This window comes from Sarcophilus harrisii, chromosome 1 (genome assembly GCF_902635505.1).
Source record: "Sarcophilus harrisii chromosome 1, mSarHar1.11, whole genome shotgun sequence".
In the NCBI taxonomy this organism is placed as follows: domain Eukaryota; kingdom Metazoa; phylum Chordata; class Mammalia; order Dasyuromorphia; family Dasyuridae; genus Sarcophilus; species Sarcophilus harrisii.
The window spans coordinates 466,979,627-467,005,916 of record NC_045426.1 but is presented as its reverse complement, the minus strand read 5'-3'; the positions used below and the strand labels follow the sequence as shown (position 1 = coordinate 467,005,916).

Sequence of the window (26,290 nt, the reverse complement as noted above, 5' to 3'; positions counted from 1 at the left end):
ATAGTCCACTGATATCTTTGAGGTGTTTGGAAAGGGCAAGAAAAGCCTCTAGGTAAGCCCCTGGTGGTGAACTTGTGGGAGTCACCTATCACAAGCAGACATGCAAAATCCTTTTAGAGATGAAAAGACAGATCTACTTGAATATATCAGTTCTTCTTAGTAGTCAATCCTGAAAAAATTGGAAATGAGGAAGAGATGAAAAGACTTATTAGGGACATGTTGAGTCTTTTCAGGTATTTAAAGAGTTAATGGAAGAGAAATTAGACTTGTCCTCCTTAGCTTCAGAGATCAATGTATAGGTGATATAGGTTCAAAGAACTGGAAAGTTAGAAGGGACCAATTCCTACACAAAAAGAATCTCTTCTATAGTATACCCAATAAGTTGTCACCCAACTTGTACTTAAAAACCACCAAGTAGAGAGAACCTGCTACTTTTGAAGCAAGCTGGTCCGCTTTTTAAAAGCTCTAATTCTTAGGAAGTTTTTCAGCTACACATGAGAAAAGGAACAAACATAGCTGAATAAAAATGTGACATGATACCTTTTGATCTTGTCAGCTTTGGAATATTATGTCCAAGGATGAGAGGATCATTTATTGGATTACTATACCATTGTAAATGTAGTTTCTGTTTCAAGTGGTGAACAGACTCCATGGTTACTGACCACTCCCCAACAATACCTTCTAGCACTTATTCTAAGACCTCTTTTCTTCAAGGTTTTATTTACTGTAGAAAAGTGATGCATTTTTGCATGTACATGCACTTTCCTTTTCTCTTGACATCAAACTTTTTCAAAATATACTATTTTGTTTTTCATGACTGATTCTCTAAGTTTGTTCTCTGTTTGAAAAATCCTTGACTTTAGAAAGGATGAATCAGGAGCCTTTACTTTCTAAGAGATCCTAAGGCTCAGAAATGCAGACATGTTGCCAGCATGAGAAAACAAAGAGATGGAACAAGAAAGAGGCTTATTGCAGATTATTTGAAGTAATACATGAATCTTAGAGGCAGAAAAGGAAACTATTCTGAGAGGCAGTGCCCAGTACCTCATTTTTTTCTGTCTTTCCTTTTCCTTTTTCTCTAGATCATGTTGTAAGCCCTCTCATCAGAGATTACACATTATCAATGCCTCTCCTAACTTGAGGCTAGAAAGTTGATAAATCCCAAGAGCATATGCAACAAGCAGACCAACCATGTGTCTCCCCATTAGATTTACATACAGTCCCACCTTTAATGGCTGAGGTTTTTCAGAGATGACTAAGTGATTAGTGGCGTTTTATGAGCAGACAAAAATCTATCCAGTGTCTCAGTAGCAAATGCAGCCTCAATATCCAAGAAATGAGTTTCCTAAATTTCCCTTGGCATTCCTCCCTTCTGTGCATTATGCAGAAACCTACCTTGCCTTTAAGAAATGCAAACTAAAATCACTATAGCTTAAAATGAGCTTTGAAGGATATAAAACAATTCTTTCAGTCGCACACAATAATATAAAGGTCCAAAATAAGCATTACACCTATTTGTTCATGGTGCCTGGGGGCTGGGAAGAAAAGTGAAAGTGTTTAGTTTCCAAATCATCATTTATTTCATTTTCATTTTCTCTGTTTTGTTTCTAGATATTTCCACACCATATACTTAGGTATCCGAAGCCGCCGGAGTGGGGAGAATGACAGATGGCGGTTCTACTGGAAGATGGTGTATGAGTATGCAGATGTGAGTATGCTGCATTTGCTAGCCACCTTTCTGGAGAGTGCTCCGCAACTGGTCCTGCAACTCTGCATAGTCGTTCAGACTCATACCTTGCAGGCCCTCCAAGGTAAGGGCTCGCCACCGAGGGTTTGGGGATTTGTGGGAAAGATTCTGAGTGACTGCTTATTTAAAACTTCCTCTGACTACTCCAGTGCCTTTCTGAAAAACTCGCCATCCTACCCCCACGCAAATACCACGATGATTGTACTTAAGTATGTGAATGATGTGTGATATTTTCTTCACCCTCCCCTGTCAGGGCTGACTTATGGAGAGACAGCTTTCTTTTGCCCGTAGACTGACCCCTTCATCAAAAGAAAAGGGGAAAAAAAGTTTTTGTGATTTTCCACTTGGCTAATGGTAGACTTAGAGCATTAGAAACAACCGTGTCTCTGACTTTTATGATGGTATAATGCTCCAAGGTTACAATAGATTTATGAGTATATTCACTGGGGTTTATGCCAAAAAAGTAGCAGCTAGAACTGCCTTCATCTTGCAGCAGAGAAGTTTTGACATGAGAGCACACAGAAGAAAGGGCATGGCCATTGTTGTTAATGTGCTACAACATTTTCCAAGAAAAATAGTTTCCAGATCCATGCTTAAATCCCATCCTTTCAGCTTTTTTTTTTTTTGCTTTTATTAAGCATTTTCTCAATCCAGATTTTCCTACTATCTGCACAGCATAGGGACAGAGTGATGTTTGTAAAGAATGAAAACTTCTGATTCTACTATGATTTTTTAACATTCATTCATGCCATGCTATGACTTTTCTCCCCTTACATCATTTCACGATGCCGACAAAAAGCAGGTATCCTTCAGAAGTCACCTTTATGGATGGCTTTTCTATAGAGTACCCAATAAGTCTAGACCAGAGGTGTCAAAGTCACAAATCACTGGCCATATGCAGCATGTGAAACTCTCAAGTGCAACCTGAAAATTAAGTAAATTTACAATACAACATAGAAAATGTTAATTTATGGTTTTCCAAATCAATATACTTACCTTAGGGATACATTTCTATTTGAATCTGCACTATTAATCTGGATTACAGATTAGAGGACCCAAAGCAATTTTGGTCTTGACAAGCAGGAATTTTCAACCCAACCTTTGCTCTAAAGGAAAGCATTGAAGTCAGAACTTAATAAAACTTTTAAAATGCTATTTAAGAGAATCTGTGAGTATGCCCATCAGCAAATAAATGGTCCAAAATTAAGAAAAAATTAAGGGAGACAAGAACAGAACTAGAAATGAGGAAAATCATATTAAAAGTCAATTTGAGGAAACTGTCTGGTGTATTGAAAAAAGTACTCAAGTTTTCAGCAAGGTTGTAACTAGCCCTGAATGCACCTTGGGAAAATTCAGTTGAGGAATAGAGAAATGTGGGTTGGTACAGAAAATAGTCCTATCACAAGTGTAGCGCTATTGGAAGGATGGTCTGTCTCACAGAAAATCTGACCCTTGATCCCACAGGAGGCAGGGAAAAGTGCACTCATAGAGAGGGATAGCACACAAACAGAATACTCAGGTGGTAATTAAGGATAGTTGGGCCATGCATGGATTTAAGAATCAAGACATGAGATGTATCATGGAGGTGGGGAAAATTCAGAGCTCGGTATTTGGGGCTAGGAGGAAATGCTCCTTCCAGGATGTCAAAAAAACTAATGTAAATCTGCCATCACAGAACACCAGCTGTGGCCTCAATTTCTTAATTATTAAAAAAGTAAATTGGTAAGGTTTTACAAGAGTGAATATTGAAGTCTTTGCTTGTATTTTGAAAAAATAAAAAAGCTATTATAAAAAATAAGGAAATTGGAGGAAATGATCACTAAGGTACTTTAAAACACCAACATTCTATTGTTCTTTAAATGCTTTAAAAGATTGGTGGTTCTAGTATATCACAGGAGAAATTATTTACAAATTATTATTCTCATCTAAAGAATTTCCAACAACATATACAAGGACAGTTAGGTGACAGAATATTGGGCCTGGAGTCAGAAAGACTCATCTTCCTGAGTTTAAACTGGCATCAGACACTAACTATGTGACCATGGGCAAGTCATTTAATTCTACCTCAGTTTCCTCTTTTATAAAATGAACTGGAAAAGGAAATGGAAAACTACTGCAGTATCTTTGCCAGGAAAACTCCAAATGGGATCCTGAAGAGTCAAATAGAACTGAAAAATTACTGAAATGAGAAGAGTGGTGTAAAGGACAATGTTATCACCAAATGAACATTGGTTCATTCCTAGAGCAAAATCATGAATTCCTGTTTTGTCAATGGAATGTAGGATCATGATAGAAGAGAAAAACTAAGAAAAAATAGGTGGAAGATCAGTCTACTGTCATTGAGAGAGGCAAAGCTGCAGATAAAGGTACAAGATTATTTTTACTTGTTCGTGGTCCGAGGTGACTGTACAACACAGATGACTTTTCCCAAAAGACTTCTTAAAGCCTGTAAAAACTTGACTTTTCAAAATCATGTTGAGGGAATTGGGAAGGAAATGTCTTTTCCTACTTGGTGTGACTGTGTTGATTGCTTTTTCTTAAAAACAATTTTAGTTGGAAATAAAAATGCCTTAGGTGTTTATTAGATTATCCAAATCCTCCAAATAGTGGCACATAGATGAATCAGGAAATCTAGGTTAGGAAGAATGATACTCACTCCTTTACTTGATTATTTAATAGGATCCCCTAATCTTAAAATATTCCTCCCATGCATAGACATACTATGACTCAGATTCTTACTCCTGATCTTCGACTCTCTTTCTTAGATAAGGCAGCTGTAGTATGACAAAAATCATGCTGTATTTGAAGTCAAAATAAATCTATTCCAATGCCACCTATAATGATCATATTTAAGTCAGTTGTTAACCTCATGAGGAAACTAAATTAGATGGCCTCTGAAGCAGTTCTTAGACAGGTTTTGAGAAACCATGGGGAAATTTTTGCTCTATATTTCTCCACCACCAAAACCATCATCACCATATAAACCTTCCCAGAAACTCCTGATTCAAAGACAGAGAGATGCAAAAATCAACAACACTGACTCAAAGGGCAGTGGAGAAATTCAGAAGGTGACAAGCCTGCTAAATTTGGGGTTTGTTTGTCTATTTATGAGGAAGGCAGAGAGACGGACATTGATGCTAAAATACCAAAGGTTAGATAAATTCACGGTCTTGGAGTAAGGTCATATTTCCAGGTTCATCAGCATTGTCTGCCTTGTCTGTGCTTAGAAGAGAAACATATTTCTTCAGGGAACTAAAACCAAATGGGTTAGATATGAGCTCCACTTACAGATGAACCTGAGGACATGACATTGCTCCAAGAAAAGAATTCAATTGATGTGGGTTTAAAGGAGTAGGGACCTCTCCCCCTCTTGAAAAGGAAAAGGAGAAATGTGAAAATGGGATCCAGCCAGACTAGTACTCGTAAGCACCGAAAACATGTCGTTTTGTAAATCCTTAACATCGAAGGATCCCACTCATGTTTGTGTAATAATAGAGCTGTCTGTTATAAATATGAATTATGAGTAGGCATTGAACCTGTGAAGTACTTTGCAAATAGTTGTTAATTAAAATATCTGAAATGTTTCAATTTAACAGGCAGAGCAAGGCCATGTAGTCTGCAAGTCAGTTCTGTCTAGAACTGAAGGGAGGGGATGCTACCTACAGTCAGTACTTCAGGAGTGCCATATGACTGCATCTTTTTAACCCATCCCCCAACCCCACCTGCCATGCTGTAGAGAATACCCTCTTTAAGACCAAAAAAAAAAAAAAATAGATCGTGAATATAACATTTTCAAACTGAATCTAAATATTACATCACCCTGATAGAAACTGATATGTTGCTCACACACTGCCAGCTGTGAAAATCCTTCCTCAGCTCTATTTGCTTATTGAATAAATGTTTAAAGATAACTCTTTGGGCTGGAGGCTGACAGGCTCACTGTAGAACTGCATAAAGGAAGCATGATTTTTCACAGTGGCACTTCACAGAGCTTGAGATCTCCCCACAGTCAAACAACAGGGCAGCTGCTTGGTCTGTGATCAGTAATAGGATCAGGGATCCCCATCCTATGAGTTTAGGCTTCCATGTGCAACTTCAGCCTTCATCTCTTCTGTGGCAGAATGAACATGGAAGATAGTTTGTAATATTACAAAAAGATTATCATGATGAGCAAAGTGAAGCTAGAATAACCTGGCTACCCTCATTTTGAACCATTTATTGGCAGGGAGAACAAATTACAAGATCTATAAATAAGCATGTCATTTGATGAAAATGAGCTGTGGCTCTTGTGACTGTAAAGCTTGTGTTCAAGTCAACAAATTAACCAACAAGTATTTAATAAGTGCTTACTATGCAGAGAAAGACAAAAATCAACTCTCCCTTGCCTTTGAGAAGCTTATATTTCAATGATGGAGTCATTGTGTACTCACATGATTAAATACAGAATAATTACAAAATGAATACAAGGCAGTCTGAAAAGGAGGATCATAGCATCCAGGGGATCAGGAAAGACTTCATGGAAAAGGTGGCACCTGAATAGTCTTGAAGGAAACTAGGGATTTCAAAAACTTTAAAGAGGAAGCAGTACATTCCAGGCCAAGAGAATAGTCAATACAAAGTCATGGAGCTCAAAGGAGTATTGAATATGAGTAATAGCATGGACATTTAATATACTTTTAGATTGTAAAGAGAGGAAGAAAATATAAGAAGTTTGAAAAGGTAGGAAGAGGATATATTATGAAGATAATTTTATATTTGTTCCCAGAGACATTAAGGAACCATTGGATTCTGTTGAGTGAAGATGGGAGAGATGGCTGTGATATAATCAAATAAGATTTGCAATTAAGGAAAATTAGTTTAGTAGGTGAGAGGAGGCTGGATTAGAGTAGATAATTTTGAAGCAGGAAGACCAAGTGAGTAATTTTTGCAGGATTCCAGGAGGACCATGATAAGGGTCTAAGCTAAAGTGGAAGCTATATGAATAGAGAGAAGGGGATGCTGAAACATATGATAAAGATAGAAATGACAGGATTTGGCAACTGACTGGATGTGAGAGGTTGAAGATGGCACTGAGGTTACCAAGCAGTGACCCTATAAAGATGGTATTGTTTTCCACAGTAATGGGCACATTTGAAAAGATGAATTTGAAAGAAAAGATAAATCGTTGGACAACTCTCTATGCTTCTCTGAGGTAACATTCCTTTCAGTATAAAATGGGGGCAGTATGTGTAGAAAGTACAAATGATTGTGGGAAGCTAGTAGGATAGGACATTGGGCCTGAAGTCAGGAAAACCGAAGTTCAAATCCAGCCCCAGACACTTAGTAGCTATGTGACCCTGGGCAAGTCTCTTAATCCTGTTTGCCTCAGTTTCCTCATCTGTAAATGAGCTGGCAAACCAATTAAAAAATCCTGAATGGAGTCAGAACTTAAAAGACTGAATCACAACAAAGGGTTGTTTTGAAGAAAATACTCTATAAACAATAACATCCCCTGTCAGTATGAGCTGCTCTGATTAAATTGCTTTTAGACAACAAGGATGTATTCAGGTTAACAAAATACAGATCACAAAGTGCATCATTAAAGATCTTCTTTACTGGTAAGAAAAGATACTTAGAACTAGAACAGAGTTTGAGATCTTGTGTAGAGGAAGAATTCTAGATATGATATGAAACCAGTTTGAAACCTGACTCTGTGACTTCTTAATAATGTGATTGCAGGCAAGTCATCATCTGTGAACCTCAGTTTCCTTAACTGAAAAATTAGGTTGTTTTCTAGATGACTCCTAAGACTCTTGTTCCAGATCTATTATCCTGTAATATTCATGTAAAAATAACACTAGATTTGGACTTGGAATCTAAAGGTTCAGATTTAAGTTCAGGATTAGTTTGCTGTTGCTGTAGAAACTTTGTGAATCAAACTGGGAACTTGGAAGATCTGCATTCAAGTCCTGACACATATCAGCTGTGTGACTCCAGGGAAGACACTTAAAGTTCCAGGTTTCTGGGCCAGAAAAGTCAAACGCCACCAGGGAAGGGGGTAGTTAGATGACACAGTCTATAGATTACTAGCTTTGGAGTCAGGAGGAACTGAGTTCAAATCCAGCCAGCCTCTGACATTTGACACAAAATATTTATTAGCTATGTGACACTTAACACTTACTAGCTGTGTGATCCTAGACAAGTCACCTAATCCTAATTGGCTTTAAAAAATCTAATGGGTAAATATTTAACAGAACAAATTTAAAAATATAATAAAACATAGATATCATGACATTTTATAACTAAGTCAATATGCTACCTCTAGGGATCTTTATATATAGAATGTATTATTAGTGCCCCTGTTTTATTTGAGCTTGACACCTCAGCTCCAGACAACTCTCTAAAAGTATAAATTTCATGGAAGATAGCAGAATGCATTGGTAGAAAGAAAAGAGGAAAATTTCTCATCCAGGATTTTCCTATGCCAATAAAATCACACATCTATTCCTTATTGTCTCTGCCTCTAAATACACACACACACACACACACACACACACACATACACACACACACAATCTAGCTACACATATATAAATGTGTAATTATACTTATTGTTGTTGAGTCATTTTTCAATTCTGTTTGACTCTTCATGACCCCATTTGGGGTTTTCTTGGCAGAAATACTGACATGCTTTGCCATTTCCTTCTCTGAGACATTTTACAGATGAAGAAACTAGAGACAAGCAGGGATAGACTGATTTGCCTAGCATCACATAGCTAGGAAGTGTCTGAGGTTGGATTTGAACTCAGGAAGATCAGTTAGACTTTAAACCCTGTACTCTGTGTGCTGTGGCACCACCTAGTGGTAGTCAGTTGAAATTCTACTCATTTTTTAAAACCCAAGTAAAATGCTGTGTTCTGGGTCAAGATCATTTTGCAAGAATTGAAAAGGCATTGGTAGGATTTTGAAGATACTGGAAACATCTTGTTTAAAGGAAATAACTGAGAACTGGATCAGCAAACACAACTGAATGAAATCTAGACCTATACCTAGAAATTCTGCCTATTATATTTTGAATGAGGAGGGCATCTGATTCCTTGAAAAGGCATGTTAGAAACTAAGTTTCCATGAGTCTTTCCAGACAGTTTTTTTTTTATTTTATCTTCCAATTTACCATGATTAAAATTTTCTCTTTATAGAGGGAAGGAAATAAGTGTTTATATAATATCTGCTATTTACCAGGCATTTTGCTAAATACTTAAATATATATATATATATATATATATATATATATATATATATATGTCATATATATTTCTGTAAGATAGGTACTATTATCTCCAATATACAGTAAAGGAAATTGAGACAAAATGATTTGCTCAAAGCTAGTAAGTATCCAAGTCTGGATTTGAACTCATTTTTTCCCCAACTCCAGACAATGGTCTTATCCACTATGCCAACATTTGATTTGAGAAAGTAAGGATGCTACTTCCATTTTTCCTCTGTGTGTTATACTTGGAGAAGAAACACCAAAAAGAATCAATACCTTTTTTGAAGTGTTCCCTCAATAACCTAAAATAGATTCTTTCTAAAATAGTTTATGACAGTATTCTATGTCAGAAAGAGCTTCAGGTGGCACACACTAAGATAACCTATAAAACTCAGCTTCCATAGCTCCTGTGATCACTCCAACCTGTGGTATTCACAACTTTATAGCACACTATTAATCACATATTTATTGAGAATCCAATATGTACAAAGCATTGTTCTAGCTCCTACTTGGAAGTGAGATTTTATTGCCTCCTCCATATTTTGACAAATGCTACAATTTCTTTTTAAGAAATTTGTTTTAAGAAAACAAAAGTATTAGTTTTACCCACCCCGGATGACTAGTTTGATTTAGGGGATTAGGGAACAAAGAGGCTGGAAATACAAGTTGGGACTTAGCCCCAGGCTATGAGATTGAACTTTTTGTAAGCAAAGGAAAGCTGTTGAGGATTTTAGAGCAGAGAGAGTGGTATAATGAAAGAAGCATTTGGGGAAGATTATATCAGTAGCAAGTTCGTGATGGATGTATTAAAGAAAAAAAAAACTTTGTAGGCATAAGGAGAGAGAAAGGAAAGAAAAGAGAAGGGAGAGGAAAGGAGGAAGGCGAGAAATAGATTAGGATACCAATTAGCAGACAATTAACATAATTCAGTTTGCAGGTGATAAGGACATGAACTAGAATGAGAACTGAGAATGAAAAGATAGATATAATTGAGACAAAGGAAGAATTATTGGGCGTTGGGGACTAGTTGAATATAGCTACAAAGGAGAGAGGAATAAAAATGAGCTTTTAAGCTCTACAGGGAGAGAGGTAGTGTTATTGGAATTGTAAATAGGAACCTTTTTCTTTTTTTATCGATTTAAAGACATTTAGAGGTAGAGTATAAGGATCAGAGGGGCAGGTGACAGTTTGCTAGTTGAGGGATAAGTCAGTGTGGTAGCATGATTCTGGGAGGGAAAGAGAATGAGTTCAGTTGTACATACACCAAGGATGCAACCATAGTCCTGTCTCCACAGGATTCAAGAAAAGGAAGAGGAGTCAAGGGAATCTTTGCGTTAGAAGATCTGTGCAGCTATGTATGGTACACGATGGTACTAGCCAGAGAAGGATAAGATGTGTGACCCTGGACTAGTGGGCATTAGGAGGAGGAAATGTGTGTTCTAGAAAGGAAGCATAATCCCTGCAGTTTCTAAGGGCTGAGGGAAAAGCAGTAAATCAATTAATAGACAATTATTTAGCACTTACCATACACTACAGCATAGGTGCTGGAGATATAAAAATGAATAAAACAATCCTTACTCTTAAGAAACTTATATTCTAAGGGAGGAAATAAAAAGGAAATATGTCCATATATGCATATTCAGGATAAATAGATTTATGAATAAAACGAACATAAAATAACCAACTACATAATGGAGAGAGGACATCAGGACTTAGGAATGTTAGGGAAAACAACATGCAGAGAAGATTGTGCTTGAGATATTCTTTCTAAGAACAGAGGGATTCTATGAGGTGGATGTGAGGAAAGAATACATCCTAGGCAAAAGGAATAGCCCCTACAAAGGCATGGGGACAGGATAGAGTGCTGTGCTTGAAACAGAGAGAAGTCCAATTTTGTTGGATCACAAATTACAAAAAGTATTGTACAATGAGACAGGAAATATAGTTATGGGCCAAGTTTACAAAGAATTTAAAAGTTCAAATTATAATCACTCCATACTTGAAAAAACTTAACTGATATTTCTATTTTTATTCTCATTTTCTTTCTGTCTCACTCTCTCATCTCTCTCTCTCTCTCTCTCTTTCTCTCTCTCTCTCTCATTCTCATGTGTTTCTGGGTCTCTGCAGCTCTCTTTGTCTCTCTCATTCTCTTTCTGTCTCTTGTCTGTGTGTGTGTGTGTGTGTGTGTGTGTGTGTGTGTGTGTGTGTGTCTATGTCTCTATCTTTCACTGTGTGTGTAGCTGTCTCTCTGTGAGTTTGTGGGTCTCTCTGCTTTCTCCTCTCTGTCTGTCTGTTTGTCTATCTATCTCTGTCTCTGTCTGTCTCTGACTGTCCCTCTCTTCTTCTTTTCCTCCCTCCCTCTCTTCCTCCCTCTTTCCCTCCTTCTCCCTCTTCCTTTCCCTCCCCCTCTCCCTCCTTCCCTTCTTCCCTTCCTCTCCTCCTCTCTCTTTCTCTCACATATTGTCATCTGATGAACAAAACTGAGATAGGTTCAAGTAGTCATCTTTGCCTTGAACCATAGGCTGATAATGAGAAAAGAAATTAGAGCAATGTAGTCTTATTAATCCCTATTTATTCTTCTTTTAAGTACAGCCCTCAATGTGGTGAACAGAAATAGAAGACCCTGGATAGGAAGATAATTTTTGGAGGGGAAAAAAGAATGAGTTCGGCTTTAGACATGTTGAATTTGAAAAAATGTCAGGACATCTCCATGGAGTGATACAGATAGCCACCAGCAGTACACTTCTATCACAACCAATCAAGACAATGTATCTACTTCTGAAAATCTTTAAATCATCAGGAAAATTAGTTGAATGACTCAGGGAAAAGGAGGTGGTTTTCAGAAAAGTCTAATTATCCTGAGAAATCCTGTGATTGGAACTGAGTGCCTATTGCTTTACTTGGGTTGTACAGACACAACTATCTTTCAGTCAACTGAGGATATATATTTGCTAATTTATTTATACAGGTTTCTGCTGTTGAATGGCATTTCCTGGGTAGCTAGCATTCCTCTAGCTTAATGCTCCACTTGCTGCCTGCTGTCAAAGGGCATGCTCCACAGAGCAGCACAGGGGATGCTATGTAGGATCACAGAGCACCTTGTCATTGTCACAATTAGTATGAATATTCTCCAACTCAAAATGAAGGTTGGACAGGTGCTGGGCACTGAAGGGAAGTGTGTTGATTCCTGGTACACTGGAGACATTATGCAAGGGATAATTCTCTCTCACACAAGAATTATTTAGGTCTAAAACGATTAGGCATTCACCAGCTGCTAGTTTATATCAAGGTACCACCTGAAGGTTCTGATAAATGCAGCTTCATGTCTCCAAATAATCATATCTCTGCGTTTCCAATTTTCATATTTAATTATAATTACCAGGAAAAAGAAACCTCATTGCTTAACTTCAAGACATTTAGCTTATGAGTAGATCAATGAACCATAGAATTCTGAGGAGGAAAAAATGATGGATCCATGTATTTAGAGCTAGTCTGCTCCCTTACCTTAAAGATGAAAAAATGGAGCCTCAGAGAAATAAAGTGACATCCAAATAAATATAGATAGTGATTAGCATTTCAAAATAAGATCTTCTAATGTGAAATATATGTGAATGCTGATTCAAGACTATGTTACCTCCCATGTATATACATGGCCAATCACCCAAGATTCTCTCCAGCTAAGTTTTCTCAGTATAGAAGGAAGGCCTACCTTCATCTCCATTTCTGGGTATCCCATAGCAATAATCCACTTTGGAATATAAATAGCCTGAATATTTCATAAGAAGGAGAGATAAAGGGCAGCAAAAAAAGGAGGAGGTAAGGTATAATATGTTGGATGTTATACCTATGAAGAAAAAAACCATAAATTTTATTCTTAAGCTTACATTCAATTGTCACAATATAGTATCTTAATAGTTAAGCAAATACAAGGTAATTTGAAAGAAAAAAAAAAGAAGACTAATGACTGGAATGGTTAAGAAAGATTTCCTATGTGAAGTGGTTCATAATCTGAGTCTTAAAAGAAGCTAATAAGTCTGAGATCCAAAGATAAAAAGAAAAGGCATTGGGGTCAGTCTAGAGAAAAGTGGTAAATGGGATGATCAGTTCAAGATCCAGCAAATAGGTCAGTGTCGCTGGAATTTAGGAAGAATAAAATAAAATAAGTCAGTATAGCTAGGCTATAGCTAGACTATAATTGGTATTAAATACCAATAATGGGAGTTGTATTTTATCATAGAGGCAATGGGGATCCACTAAAGCTTATTGAAAAGGGGATTCATTTGGTCTTAACTACATTTAAGTAAGATTATTTTGACAACTGTATGGATTTTAGATAGGAAAAAGGAAGAAACAGGAAGTAGAATGATGAATTAGGTGGCTATTTGCAACAGTTCATGTAAAAAGGGACAAAGGCTGTGGTAATATAAATGAAGAAAAATGAATATATATATGAATACTGTCATGTCTCTCTCCAAAGACCTATCCAATGCCATCCTAGTCTCCCTTGCCACTCCTGCCTCCTCTGGTTCACTTGTAACTTCTGATACAGAAAGTATCAGCAGTAAAAAAAAAAAAAAATAACCAATTGTTCATTCTTTGTTCTTGAAGAGGACCAAGCAGTAATAAAAAGTTAAGGCATCATCCCATAAACAACAATCAGACCTTGTCATCTAAAAACTGTGATAAACCAGAATTCAGTTATTGAAGAAATCATTTCTTTTCCTTATTTTTTATAAGTTCTCTTTATCACAAAAAGCCTGGTTTTCAAGTTAGTCAAATAATGCACCTACCATTTTTACTACTTGCTTTGGAAGAAAAACTAGTAATTAACAAATTATCATCTCATTTGATCCTCACAACAGCATTGGGAGGTAAGTGCAATCATCCTCATTTTATAATTAAGGAAACTGAAGTATAAAAAAGTTAATTGTCTTGCCCAGAATGACCCAACTAGGGAACACTGTGTACTGAGCTCAAGTTCTCTTGACTCCAGGCCCATTGCTCTATCTATTTTGTCAACCAACTACTTATTAGATAATGCCATATCTCTCACTGCTATATAAATTTCTATTTGGTCCTAAACTTACATGTTCAACACAGGGATGTCCATAGGTAAAGAATCCCAGATTGTGTAGGTCGGTGAGCCTGGTTTTAATTTCAATTATAAATTCTGTCTGTTTGCAGGTGTCAATTAATCTACAGTTATTAAATTCTTTTTATATGTATGATGTCTATTGCACTTAAGAGAGATACAAAATGATGAGATTGAGTATTTTCTATACAAGTCAACCTCTTCAAGATACATTTGTCAATGCCCCTCTAAAGTATGGCAGCCACATTAACCACAGTGTCCCAAATGTGGTTTAAGTGGCCCCAAATACAATGGATTATTACCATTTTTAGTTAAATTCATATTAATGCAAATAAAATTTGAGGGTTTTTTTACACTTTTTAGAAGCTGTACCTCATCTTGATGGTTTATGCTGAGTTTAGTAAGGGGAAAATGATGTAAAGAGAAGATATGACATGTAGCAGTCTAAAAGTCAGGAGATCTGGGTTTTATTTCTCCCTTTCTTCTTTGTTGGCTATGTGACTTTGGACTATTTGTCCCTATCCTAATTAAGCTAAGTATCCTTGTGATTTTTTAAGATTGTGTTAGAATTTTGAGCTTTTCACATAATCTATCTCATTTTCAAGTCATCATTTTTCTTGCTGCTACCATTGTGCATGCCTCTAGTAAATGCTTAATTTTGCTTAATTTCACCTATAAATGAGAGAGCTAGATTAAATTATTTCAAAAGCCCCCTGTTGCTCTAAATGTCTATGACTTTTTAAGGTCAGCTAAGGAACTCCAAAGTATTTTTCAAATGAATTGCTATCAATTCAATTTAATCCCCAAAGTATTTGCTTTGTGGCCAATACTGAGCTAGAAACTGGAAATATTAAGACCTACATTCACATAGATTAGAGTTTGAAGAGGGGATACATTATGCCCATAGATAAGTAGATTTTATAACAAATACAAAACATTGAACAAGGCATAAATAATTGGGGAAATTCAGAAAGATCTCTGTGAGATGGCACTTAAACTAAATTCTGAAGAGAGATAAAGGTTCTAACAGAGGCAAGTGCACAAAAGCAGGAAAAGTCACATCATGGAAGGGGAAGGAACAGCAATCAAGTCAATATGTGCAAAATGTAAACTCTGTGCAAGAGAAGACTGTATAAATCTCCTGGAAAGACAGGCAAGAGACAGGCTGTGAAGGACTCTACATGCCAAGTAGCAGATTGTGTATTTTATTTTAGAGGCAATAGGGAGTGTCTGAAATTTCTGGAACCAGGGAGCAATATGATAAAGGCTTGAACAAAAAAGAGTGGGAAAAGTTGCAAGAGCCATTGTGAAGGTATAGTTGACCACATTTGGCAAGTGGAATGAGAGAAATTAAGAATTGAAAATGATCCCTATGTTGCAAACCTCGTGACTGAAGGAATAGTGGTACCTTCACTAAAATAAAGAAGGTAAGTAGTAAGGAAATGTTCTCTGGAGAGGGAAGGATGAGGAAGGAGATGATGAGTTCAGTTTGGGACATGTTGAATTTGGGGTGTTTATGGAAGACATTTCCTATCCTGTATTTGTGCAGTTGGTTTTTCTGGAATCTAAATACAAGCATACTGACAGCTCTAAGAGGTACCATCTGACAGCCTGAAAGCAAAAAAGAAGATGCAAAATCTATAAAAAGCAGACCCAGGGACTCAAAAAAAAAAAAAAAAAAAAGAATGTATTTGGCTATTTAATGTAGGATAAAAATAGTCAGACCTCACAGGCTCCTGAGGACTTCCCTCCATTTCTGGACTTGAAATAAATATATTAGGGTTCAAATAATAGCTCTCTTATTTATTACCTGTGTTACTTGACAAAAATCACTTACTGACTTCAGTTCTTTACATATGAAATGAGGACGTTAGATAAATGAACAGTAAGGTTCCTCCTCATTCTAGATCTGATAAGCCTAGTCTATATTAGTGCAATGGTATTCATTAGGATGACTTTATTAAATTGTTTTAATTTTGGCTCAACATCCCAAATAGTTGAGATCACAGATGACACCAATGAGCTTGATTTTGTTATATAAAATATTCACTCTCTCTTCCGTCTCTGTGTTATTTATTAACTTGAATGTTGTAACTTTTATGTGTGTATTCTAGTGTTCAATAAAAGTATTAAAAAGGAATAGGTTTGTAGTACATCACTAGAGGTATCCCTCTAGACTAGGAGTTTGCAAAGTGTGGCCCAAGGACCATATTGCCTGCTGCCTACTTTGTATGGCCTAGAAGCTAAGAATGATATTTACATTTTAAAATATAACCTCAGTTTGTTAATGCCTGCTCTGGAATGACATTTATATATTAATCAGCTCTCTTGGGTGTGCTCACTCAACCAGCTATGAATCTTCCTGCTAGTATCTTTCCCTCTGGGACTACCTTCTGTCTACTCTATATATTTCTCATATGTATCTAATAATTTACACATTGTCTTTCCTGTTAGAATTTGAGCTTCTTGGGAAAAGGAACATTGCCATACTTTTCTAACAGTATTCCCGGTGTTTAGCATATATTAAGTTTGTAATAAATGCTTTTTTATTTATTCAATGAATCAACCGATCATGTATTCTTTAAGCTTCATTGACTGTTTTGTGTGTGTGTGTGTGTGTGTGTGTGTGTGTGTCCCCCACAAGTGCATGTATATGTGAGTCCCTATAGCCAAAACAATTTATGATACGGAAGCCTATCCACCTTCTAATGCCAAATGTTTCCATTATGCCTAGGCTTTGTCTTGAGTCCATACATTATGTTATTTTTGCTTGGTAGAACTGACCAGCATTTGTGTTCTATGAGACTAGACCTCAAGACGCCAGGTCACCTCCATATCATAATGGGACAGCCTAACAGGATCTTAATGGAGGAAACATTAAAATACATTATTAAAAATTATGCATACTTGACTATTTTTATTTATCCTTCCTGGTCAGGCAACACAGTCACTCAAGCTTCTAATCAAAATGCACACAAAATCCCAATTGCTTTGACCAGACAGTACATACAATAAATGTGACAAAGACTGAAAGTCAAACATCAGTGTTCTGAGATTACAAAGTATGTCAATGTGCCACATTTAATGTGAAGGACATTATTCCAATCACCTTCCAATATTCTCTCCTGTTACTTGGTTATCTGTACTTTTATGAAGTTTATGAAATCTGTTCCATTAAGCAGTTGCTAATCACTGATGATGAAGTGAAATTCTGTCACCTGTTTCTACAAAAGAAATGGCAGCCTTCCTCCAGACATATAAGTTGAATAAATTCTCAAAATACTATGGCAAAAAGCTAAGGGAAAATTACAAAGAATTTAATTTTTGAAGAAATAGAAAATATTACTATCCAACTTTGCTATTTTAATAGTTTTTGACTTTATGTAAGACTTATTTTATGTCTTTAATTCTATACAAAAGTCTTGCTCTGATTATGCATCAAGGTATGGAGGTAATTCTAGATTATCAGAAATTATTCCCACAGAATATAAGCTCTGACATACTTAGCTAGAATAGAAACTAGTATGGCATTGAAAGATATTACTTGCTGTCCAAGGACCATCACAGGTGGGATGGCCATTGATAATATACGAATGGCCCATGAAAACCAATGAAATAAAGATATGGTCTTTTGCTTCTTCTGCAATGATAGTGGTAAAGTGGTGAGAAATGGGACAGAGTATGCAAAGTTTCACAGTATTTAAACACAACTTTAAAATGTTGCTTTTCAAATATAAGATCTTTTGTTCAATGATCAGTAAGTTGATATATTGCTGGAGGAATCAAATTATATTAATATTTGTGATTTTCACTATAAATGAAATCCAATGCCATGAGTATTTTTGCAATTAAATATAAGTATAGCCTATGGGAAAAGCAAATAAAGATGTTGGTCAATTTTGCCAATGGCAGTGATAAATATAATGTCATGAGAATCATTTTCCCTTATAGGGCTAAATAAGAAAAAATAAAAAGGCCACTATGCTAATTTCAATTTATTTATCAACCCGTTGCTCAGTATGAGAAAAAGTATTGAAATGAAAAGATTCTTCAAACCAAATTAACACTGATGTTCAAATATCTTGTAAAAGTTGGAACAAGGAAGGATGGGGGAGCAGGGAATCATATGGTTTAGAAATTTTAAAAGCACCAAAGACTTGTAGTTACTGCAGGAGCCTTGTACCTATATATTATGCAGACTTTCTTCAAGAAGAGAATCCCAAGGTGATAAATCACCAGCATCACAGAAATTTTTTTAAATGAAGGAAGAAGGGAGGGAGAGAGAGAAGGATGAAGGAAGAGAGGGAGGGAGGGGCTCTCAAAGGGGAAAGAGATAAAGAAGAAACAAACAAGCATTGATTCAAGTTATCACCAATTCCTATTGAAATTTATTTTTTGTAAAAGAATCTCCACTACAAAGAGTCAAAAAGAACATAAAAATCTCCTTAACCAGAAAACAATGGAAAATGTTAATTAACAAAACAATATAACAACTAAGGGCAATATCAGTTTAGGATATAAACTCATTTGTGCAAAGTTATAGAATTAATGAATTAATAAATGAGTGAAAGCAAAGAAGATTATTAAGCACTCACTATGTGTAAGACCCTGTAATAAGCACTGGGGATATAAATAGGATTGCAAGGAAGTGCTTCATTCTCAGTATGAACATGAATATTGTAACCTCACAAAACAGCAAATAGCAGTGGATGTCATTTGGAAGAAAGCTTGTAAAAATACCAAACTCTGCCATTTATGCATATAACTAGGAAATGACAATAAAGGGACAATGAATGAATAAGATTTGTCAGCATTTTTACTGAGGAAAGCATAATTGTCATATTTATATTCAAGCATTTTATTACCCACTATATTTTATATGAAAAAAATGAAATATGTTCATAAAGGTGAAGTTGGAAAGAACAACTGGGACAAGCTGATTACACACAAATGAAACTTGTGTCACAGGTGACACAATCTTGAAAGCCATGAAGGGGTAATTCTCATGATATCTTACATGGAACAATATTAAGAAAATTGTCAAGGAAATTACAGATTCCCTAAAAGGAAGATTGAAAAGATAACAATAAGTACCAGGCAATTTCCCTATGTTCTCATCTCCATAAAATCTTTATGCTAATAATTTACACATGAATTGAGGATTCCCTGGATGAAAATATAAGAAAGAAAGAGGAAGTCTTCCACAAATAATTTTCTACATCAGAACACATTCTCATAATCACACAATTGACTGAGAACTATAGAAAACACCCTGCTGTGTTTTTGTGGATTGTGAAGAAAATATTTGACTGAAAATGAATACATAAGGAATTTTCTCCAATAAGTTATTATGTATGTATATATATTCATATATTTATCTGTACATATGTATATGCATATAAATATGTGTATGTGTTAAGATGCTATACACATATATGTGTGTGCATGTATATGCATGCATTTTACATTTACATGTGTGTGATAGGATTATAAATTTGGAGCTGAGAGGAAACTAAAATTGGAAGCTGAGATAACAGAGATGAACTCTCCAGACATTTGCTAAAGAATTCTTTCATCCAAAAACTAATAAATTTTTGACTTAATGACAATTTCATTCTTTAAAATGTTAATGAAACAACAAGAGGAAATGTTGTTTTGGACCAGATTCTGAACTAAATTGAAGAATACTGCCAACTCTGAAAAGAAATAACCACACTGTTTTAGAATTCATGATGGAGGAAAAGGTAAAGAAAGTCTGTCTAGATTAAAACAAATCCTAGATTTTAGGAGAAGTTTAAGGAAAAGAATAGGTAATATTCTTAATCCTATGCTGTTCAATATTTATCAATGATCTTGATAAATATCATGTTTACCCTATTTACCAAGCATATAAACTTGGGAAGGGTAGCTAATAGGCTGGAATGAAGGACATATCTAAGATGAAATTTAGTAGACATAAATGCAAACTTCTACACATAGATTACAAAACCCAGCTGCATTAGTAAAAGTATGAGGAGGTGTAGCCTCATAAAATGGGGAAGTACATTATTATTAAGATGGGGAAGTATCATTGGGCAACTAATTACATAAAAAAAGAACTAGGGATCTTAGCAGACTATAAACTCACTATGAGTCAATGTAACATTAGATAGTGAGTGAACTTTCAATGGAAATCTTCAAACAAAGTTTGTAAAACCATCTTCTTAGGATGGGATAGAAGTCATTTCTAGTCAGATGTTCCTTGGACAAAATGGATTCTTTAGGTTCTGTTCAACTCTGGGACTCTAGATTCTCACTACAAACATTATTTCTACTACAACCTCTGTGATGTCCCTAATGAAAAAGAAGTTGAACATAATTTTCCTCCATATATCAATAATGTGTATAATATTTGTCACTATTTTTTCTATAGCTTTGGGATGTAGATGGGGTTTTAGAGATCCTTTACCCAAACATTTTTGATCAATGAAATAATATAATTAAAGCAATTCACAAACTTTAAAGTGTTAAATAAATGCTGGCTAACATTCTTCTTGTTGTTTGTTTTGTTGTTTATTTTTAAACTTTGAATTCCAGATTCTCCCCCTTATCCCTAACTTCAACCTCATTAAGAAAATATATGTGAAGTTATAGAAAACATTTCCATAAAAGTCATATCATTGTTTTTATTTGAGGAAAACAAGGTCCCAAAGACAAAGTTAAAAAGAACAAAATTGGAAGAATTAGGATTCAAATCTTGTACTCTGCCTCCACATCCAGTACTCATGCCACATCACACTGTCTTACTTGTGTGTGGCCTTCATTATTAATAATCAAGGTATTAAAGTAGTAAACTTTTTAAATATTCACTCACCATGGAGTGCAGTTTTTAAAAGTATATGCTGTGTTTAACATTTATTGGATTACTTGCCATCTAAAGAAGGAGGTGCAGGAAAGGGGAAAATTTGGAACACAAGGTTTTCTAAGGGTCAGTGTTGAAAAATTAGCCATGCAAATGTTTTAAAAATAAAAAAGCTTCAATAAAAAAGTACATGCTAATGACTTTTCCACTAAAATGAGGAGATTCTAGTAAGGTTTGCATAATTACTTGGTCATTTTGTTCAATTGAACTAAATAGGTTAATTATGAAAAATATGGCAATGTAAATAATGACATTATTGATTTTTTGCCATTAAATTTAATCATTTCAGAGTCATTGTTACTCCAAGTAATACTAAGAGGGGCAGCAAATAGTTTCAACCTTTTATATTTGATCAAATGCTTGATGCCAGCTCTGGTGGGATCATTCTCTAACACAGCTGTGAGTACTTTTGAATTTTAATGATCTTGAACATACACTCTGAAAAAAGGTTGCTGACTATTTTTAGGCTCTACTTAGAATCTTCAATAATCAAATAAAAATTCTGGCACTATGTCCTCTCTCTCTCTCTCTCTCCATAACCAACTCTGTGTTGCAAAAACCAAACATATCCATATCCATCTGAATGAGTACTTCATCGAAAGTGACCTTTGCTCAGTGGACATATCTAACACAGTCTGATTTTTTAATAGCTTTTTATTTTTAAAATACAGACAAAAATACTTTTTAATATATATCCTTACAAATCTTTGTGTTCCAAATGTTTCTCCCTCTTTTCCCCCAACCCCTCCTCCCCAGACAGCAAGTAATTCAATATATGTTAAACATGTGCAATTCTTCTATACATATTTCCATATTTATCAAGCTGCATGAGAAAAATCAGATCAAAAAAGAAAAAAGCAAGCAAACAACAAAAAAAGATGAAAATATTATTCTGTGATCTACATTCAATTCCAACAGTCCTCAGCCTGATGTTCTTATATTTGTATAGCTTCTTTCTTTCCTTTATCCCCTATAATATTGAAAAGTGCTACTAACCTCCAGATTAGAGTTTAATATTAAAAGCAATGCTGAGAACAGAAGGCAACACACACACACTCATTGAAGAAAAAAGAATTCTAGATACATTCTCATACACCTGACCTTTCAACAATCACTGACCTTAGAAAAGGCTGGTATTTCCTCTAACTGCATATTACAGACTGACCATTCTATTACTGTTAAATGTTAAAAAGTAATTGCTTTGAAAGGTAACAACGATTTTCTCTGAACTAAGACAAAAAGAAAGAAAATGGCAATGAGGAGGGTAGGTGGGAAATTAATAGCAAATCATCAGTGACTTATTACAGGACTTCTCTCAAATTGTGGCAATTCAGAAAGTCATATTTGCAACCTGTGAGTAGAAATTTAAGAATTCTGAAAGTGGTAGAATTACTTTCAACTCTGATCACACACATAATCCCTCAGCCACTCAGTTTACTGTGCAAATTCTTTTCTTCTGGAGTCATTAGTTTTCCTTTGAAAATTGTGCTTTTTACTTCAGAAGTTTATTTTGCATTTGTTCATATGATGGGAGTGAATTGAGCTTTAAAGGCTCAGAAGAAAAAAACCAACACTTTTTGATGACTCAGCAGGAATGAAACACGAACAAGAATTATTTCTTGTTGAAAGATTCAGGATAGGTTTTTCCATATACTGCTCAAACATGAGAGGATATCTTTGGGTACATGTAGAAAGAATCAGGGAGCAAAGCTTAGCATCAGAGGCAGATGGAAGTAACAAGAAAGAAAAAAAAAAAGAACTGATTTAATTGGAATGTAAACATTTATTAGGATAAAATCAGAGAGAGATTCACAACACAGGATCTTACAATATATAGCTGATTACAGCACCATGGACTCTGCTAGACACTGCCCTGGCTAGGGTTTTGTCAGCAATTTTATTATGAATACTTCATTTCAAAGACTCATAACTCAGCTGTGAAAATAGCCTGATATTCTAAGAAACTAAAAAGAGTTTAAAAAACACAGAGCTTCAAAAAAAATCCTTTCCCCAAAACATCAATTCCCACAGTTAGGCATGTTCTATTGGGCATGAAATTTTCTCACACATATAAAGCTTAGTATTTATGAGTACATTCTTCCAGTTCTCAATCTACACTGAAAGCAGTTTTGAGTGTTCATAAAGTAAAAGACAAAACTTTTAAAGTTTTATGTAATTTAATATATTTTTGTTATCTACCTCTATAATCTGAAAGGATTAATTATTTGCAGAATTCAAAGAGAAGGGGATTCCTAGTGGATGGTAAAGAGCTCTAGATATTCCTGTTTCTAGAACATTGTAGGGTTTCTAAGTAAATTACACAATCACTCAAAAGAACTGGGATAAATCATCTAAACAACAAAAATTAAATGGATGAAGAGAGTCTGTTATCCAGATTAGAAAACGTAGCGGAATGGAAAAAGTACCAACTTTAAGTAATTTGTTTCCCTAAATAAACCACTGTAAACAGACAATGTCAGAGCCCAGAATATAGCAGGAAAAATAAAGTTAGCCAAAATTGCTTTTGGAAAATTGCATAGTATTTTGAGTCTCCTCCAAGTTTTTCCCAGAAAAAAAAAACGGTTCATCTCTTTTATTGGTTTTGATTGTTTTGTGAGGTGATCAGCATTAAGTGACTTCCTGAGGGCCATACAACTAGCAACTGTGACTATATTTGAACTCAAATCCTCCTTACTTCAGCATCGGTACTCTATCCATTGTGCCATCTAGTTGCTCCAGGTTCACCTTTTTATTTAAAAAAAACTTTTTTATTGAACTAAATACAAAATAACAAAAAATAAAAAATAAAAGGATCCATGTTTTTTAATCCAAATGTTCTCCTGTGATGATGTGTGCCTGTAAGTAATGGAATAATAAAATCTCCAAAGAATGTAAGCTGTGAATAGCACAAAGGGCAATGGAAAGAGAAAAACATAACATATTGCAAAAAAAGGGGAGGAGAACTCATGACTGATTTATGTTCTAGACCTATTTATACCAAAATGGATGATAAACTAGCCCATTACCACTGCATGTGAGGGAAAAAAACAAGCTAAATTGGAAGAATGACTTCTCTCCTTTCAATCTGTGTTTTCTTAAGAAACCGTCTCGTATTTCAGCAGCAATGTTCATTCACTAGAGATAAAGTGAATGGCTATTATATCCAAGGTGTTTTCCTTGACCAAATTATACCAAACTAAAGCTGTATATAGAGAGATAAGCCAGGTGCTGCTGATAATGGTGATATCTCACATTAGAACAGCATTTGACAAATTTCCCAAGCATTTTCACATTTGCTACTGTTATTTGATCCTTCTGACAACTCCAGGAGTAGGCAGTGACAACTGAAAGGGATAATTTGAAAATAGAAAAAAAGCATTACAACTTCACTAAAACTTTGTCTGCACATACAGGGTTGGAATGGTTCTAATATGCATTCAGGCTGTACTTTTAGGCCAAAACAATGATCAAGACCTGCTACATGGGAATGCAGTTAAAAAGAATACTTCTGGGATATGGTCCATTGCCTTGCCCTCTGATCAACCATAGTGATCAGTGTTAAAAAAAAAATTAGTCAGAATGTTTCTTAGAGAAATTCTTCATTAATATCAGTCCTATATTATGAGTGTGAATGTTGGAAGAGATGGTAAGAGTTCATATAGTTCAACCCCCTCACTTTATGACTGAAGAAAGGAAGTTCATATAAAAGAAGCAACCCATTCAATATCATTGAAATTTTGTAAATAGTAAAATTGTGGAAATGAGATTAGAACCCAGCTCTCCTGATTATATCCATTAAACTACACTTTTATGTGACCTATTCTCAGAAACGAGACACAGAAGTTAATGAAGATGACTTCACACATCTAAATTATTTGCATGGACATGGTAAAAGCAGTATTTTTCCCACACTACCCTGACAATTATACCAATTCTCTTCTTTGCTGGTGGTGATGTAACTAAATAGAATAAAGCTCTCTGAAAGTAGAAACTGATTCATTTTTGTCTTCATGTTCCCAGAACTTTGCACAATATATAGTACATGATGATTGTTTTATAAACATATGTTGATCAATTGAATACTAAAGAAATTAGAGTGTCATATAGAGATAAAAGTGGAGATAAGGATAATTATATGAAATTATACTATGTATTTTATACATACTTGTTTATATATAATATATATAGACACCTATGTATTCATTCTTTGATCTCTTACAACATTTGATGAAAGTGAATGAATGAATGAATAGGCATTTTAAGTACTTATTCTGTGTCAAGAACAATTGAAACCACTCCTTCTTTGAATAGATTGAGTCCAGTTACTTCTATATACTATATACTCTATACCAGTGGTCCTCAAAGTGTAGTCCAAAGAATTGTTGGGGTCTCTGAAACCCTTTCAGAGGGTCTACAAATTCAAAATTATTTTTTTATTTTTAATATAGTAAATAGCTATAAATATAACCCATGTGAACAAAATTCTTTGAACAGATCCTCAATAGTTTTTTAACAACATGAAGATACTGAGAAAAAAAGTTTGAGAACCACTATTATATACTCTGTACTATATACTAGGGAAATTATGCACAAATTCAGACTAAGTTGCTTAAAAATCTGTGCATCATAATTTATCAGCAGCATTCATTAATCAAACATTTAATGAGTGGTTATTATGTTCAGATTACTCTATTAGGAAGATACAGAGAAGCATAAAACATAATCTCTGCCTTTAAAAAACATAACTGATTAGAAGAGTTATGTAGAAAAATAGCTAGAATATTATTATATGTTAGAAGAGAATGCTACATATAATTCAGGATTAGATAGGAGAAGCAATATAAAGAATGCCATCAAAGAAATATAGGAGCAAAAATATGAGATGGGCTGGTTAAATGGTAAGAGTAATCAATAACTGACAGCCAACTTGTGTGCTCGATTGGTATCCTCATACTATCAAGAGAAAACTAGCCAAGCTACAGCTTATTTGATGGCCTCCCTCAGTTGAACAAATGGCAGTGAATGGGCAAGCACAGATGGGTTGCAATCTGCATTGTTGGAGGAAATACTTACACTGATGAGATCATAGATCTGAGTAAGAATTTCTTAGCAGTTTGAAGAATGAATAATCTTGATGGGGACAAAGAAACTGTTTAATGAGACTAAGGCTTTCAGTAATTCAACTACAGTTTATCAAGGCCAAAAGAATGGACTAGATAGAGTTGGTGCTCTAATTAACATATTTGGAAAGGTGTCAGTGAGGGATGGCACTCAGGAGACAAAGAGAGCAGCCATTATTTG

At 35.2% G+C, this 26,290-nt stretch overlaps 1 protein-coding gene across 1 annotated transcript in view; it reads left to right on the top strand.

Annotated features, from left to right (window-relative positions):
• Positions 1-26,290, top strand: part of XKR4 (XK related 4) — a 466,231-nt gene that overhangs the window by 283,148 nt on the left and 156,793 nt on the right. Inside the window, exon 2 of the mRNA XM_031946392.1 lies at positions 1,612-1,811. Within this exon, the coding sequence (XP_031802252.1) occupies positions 1,612-1,811 (200 nt within the window). The remainder of the gene's footprint in view (positions 1-1,611; positions 1,812-26,290) is intronic.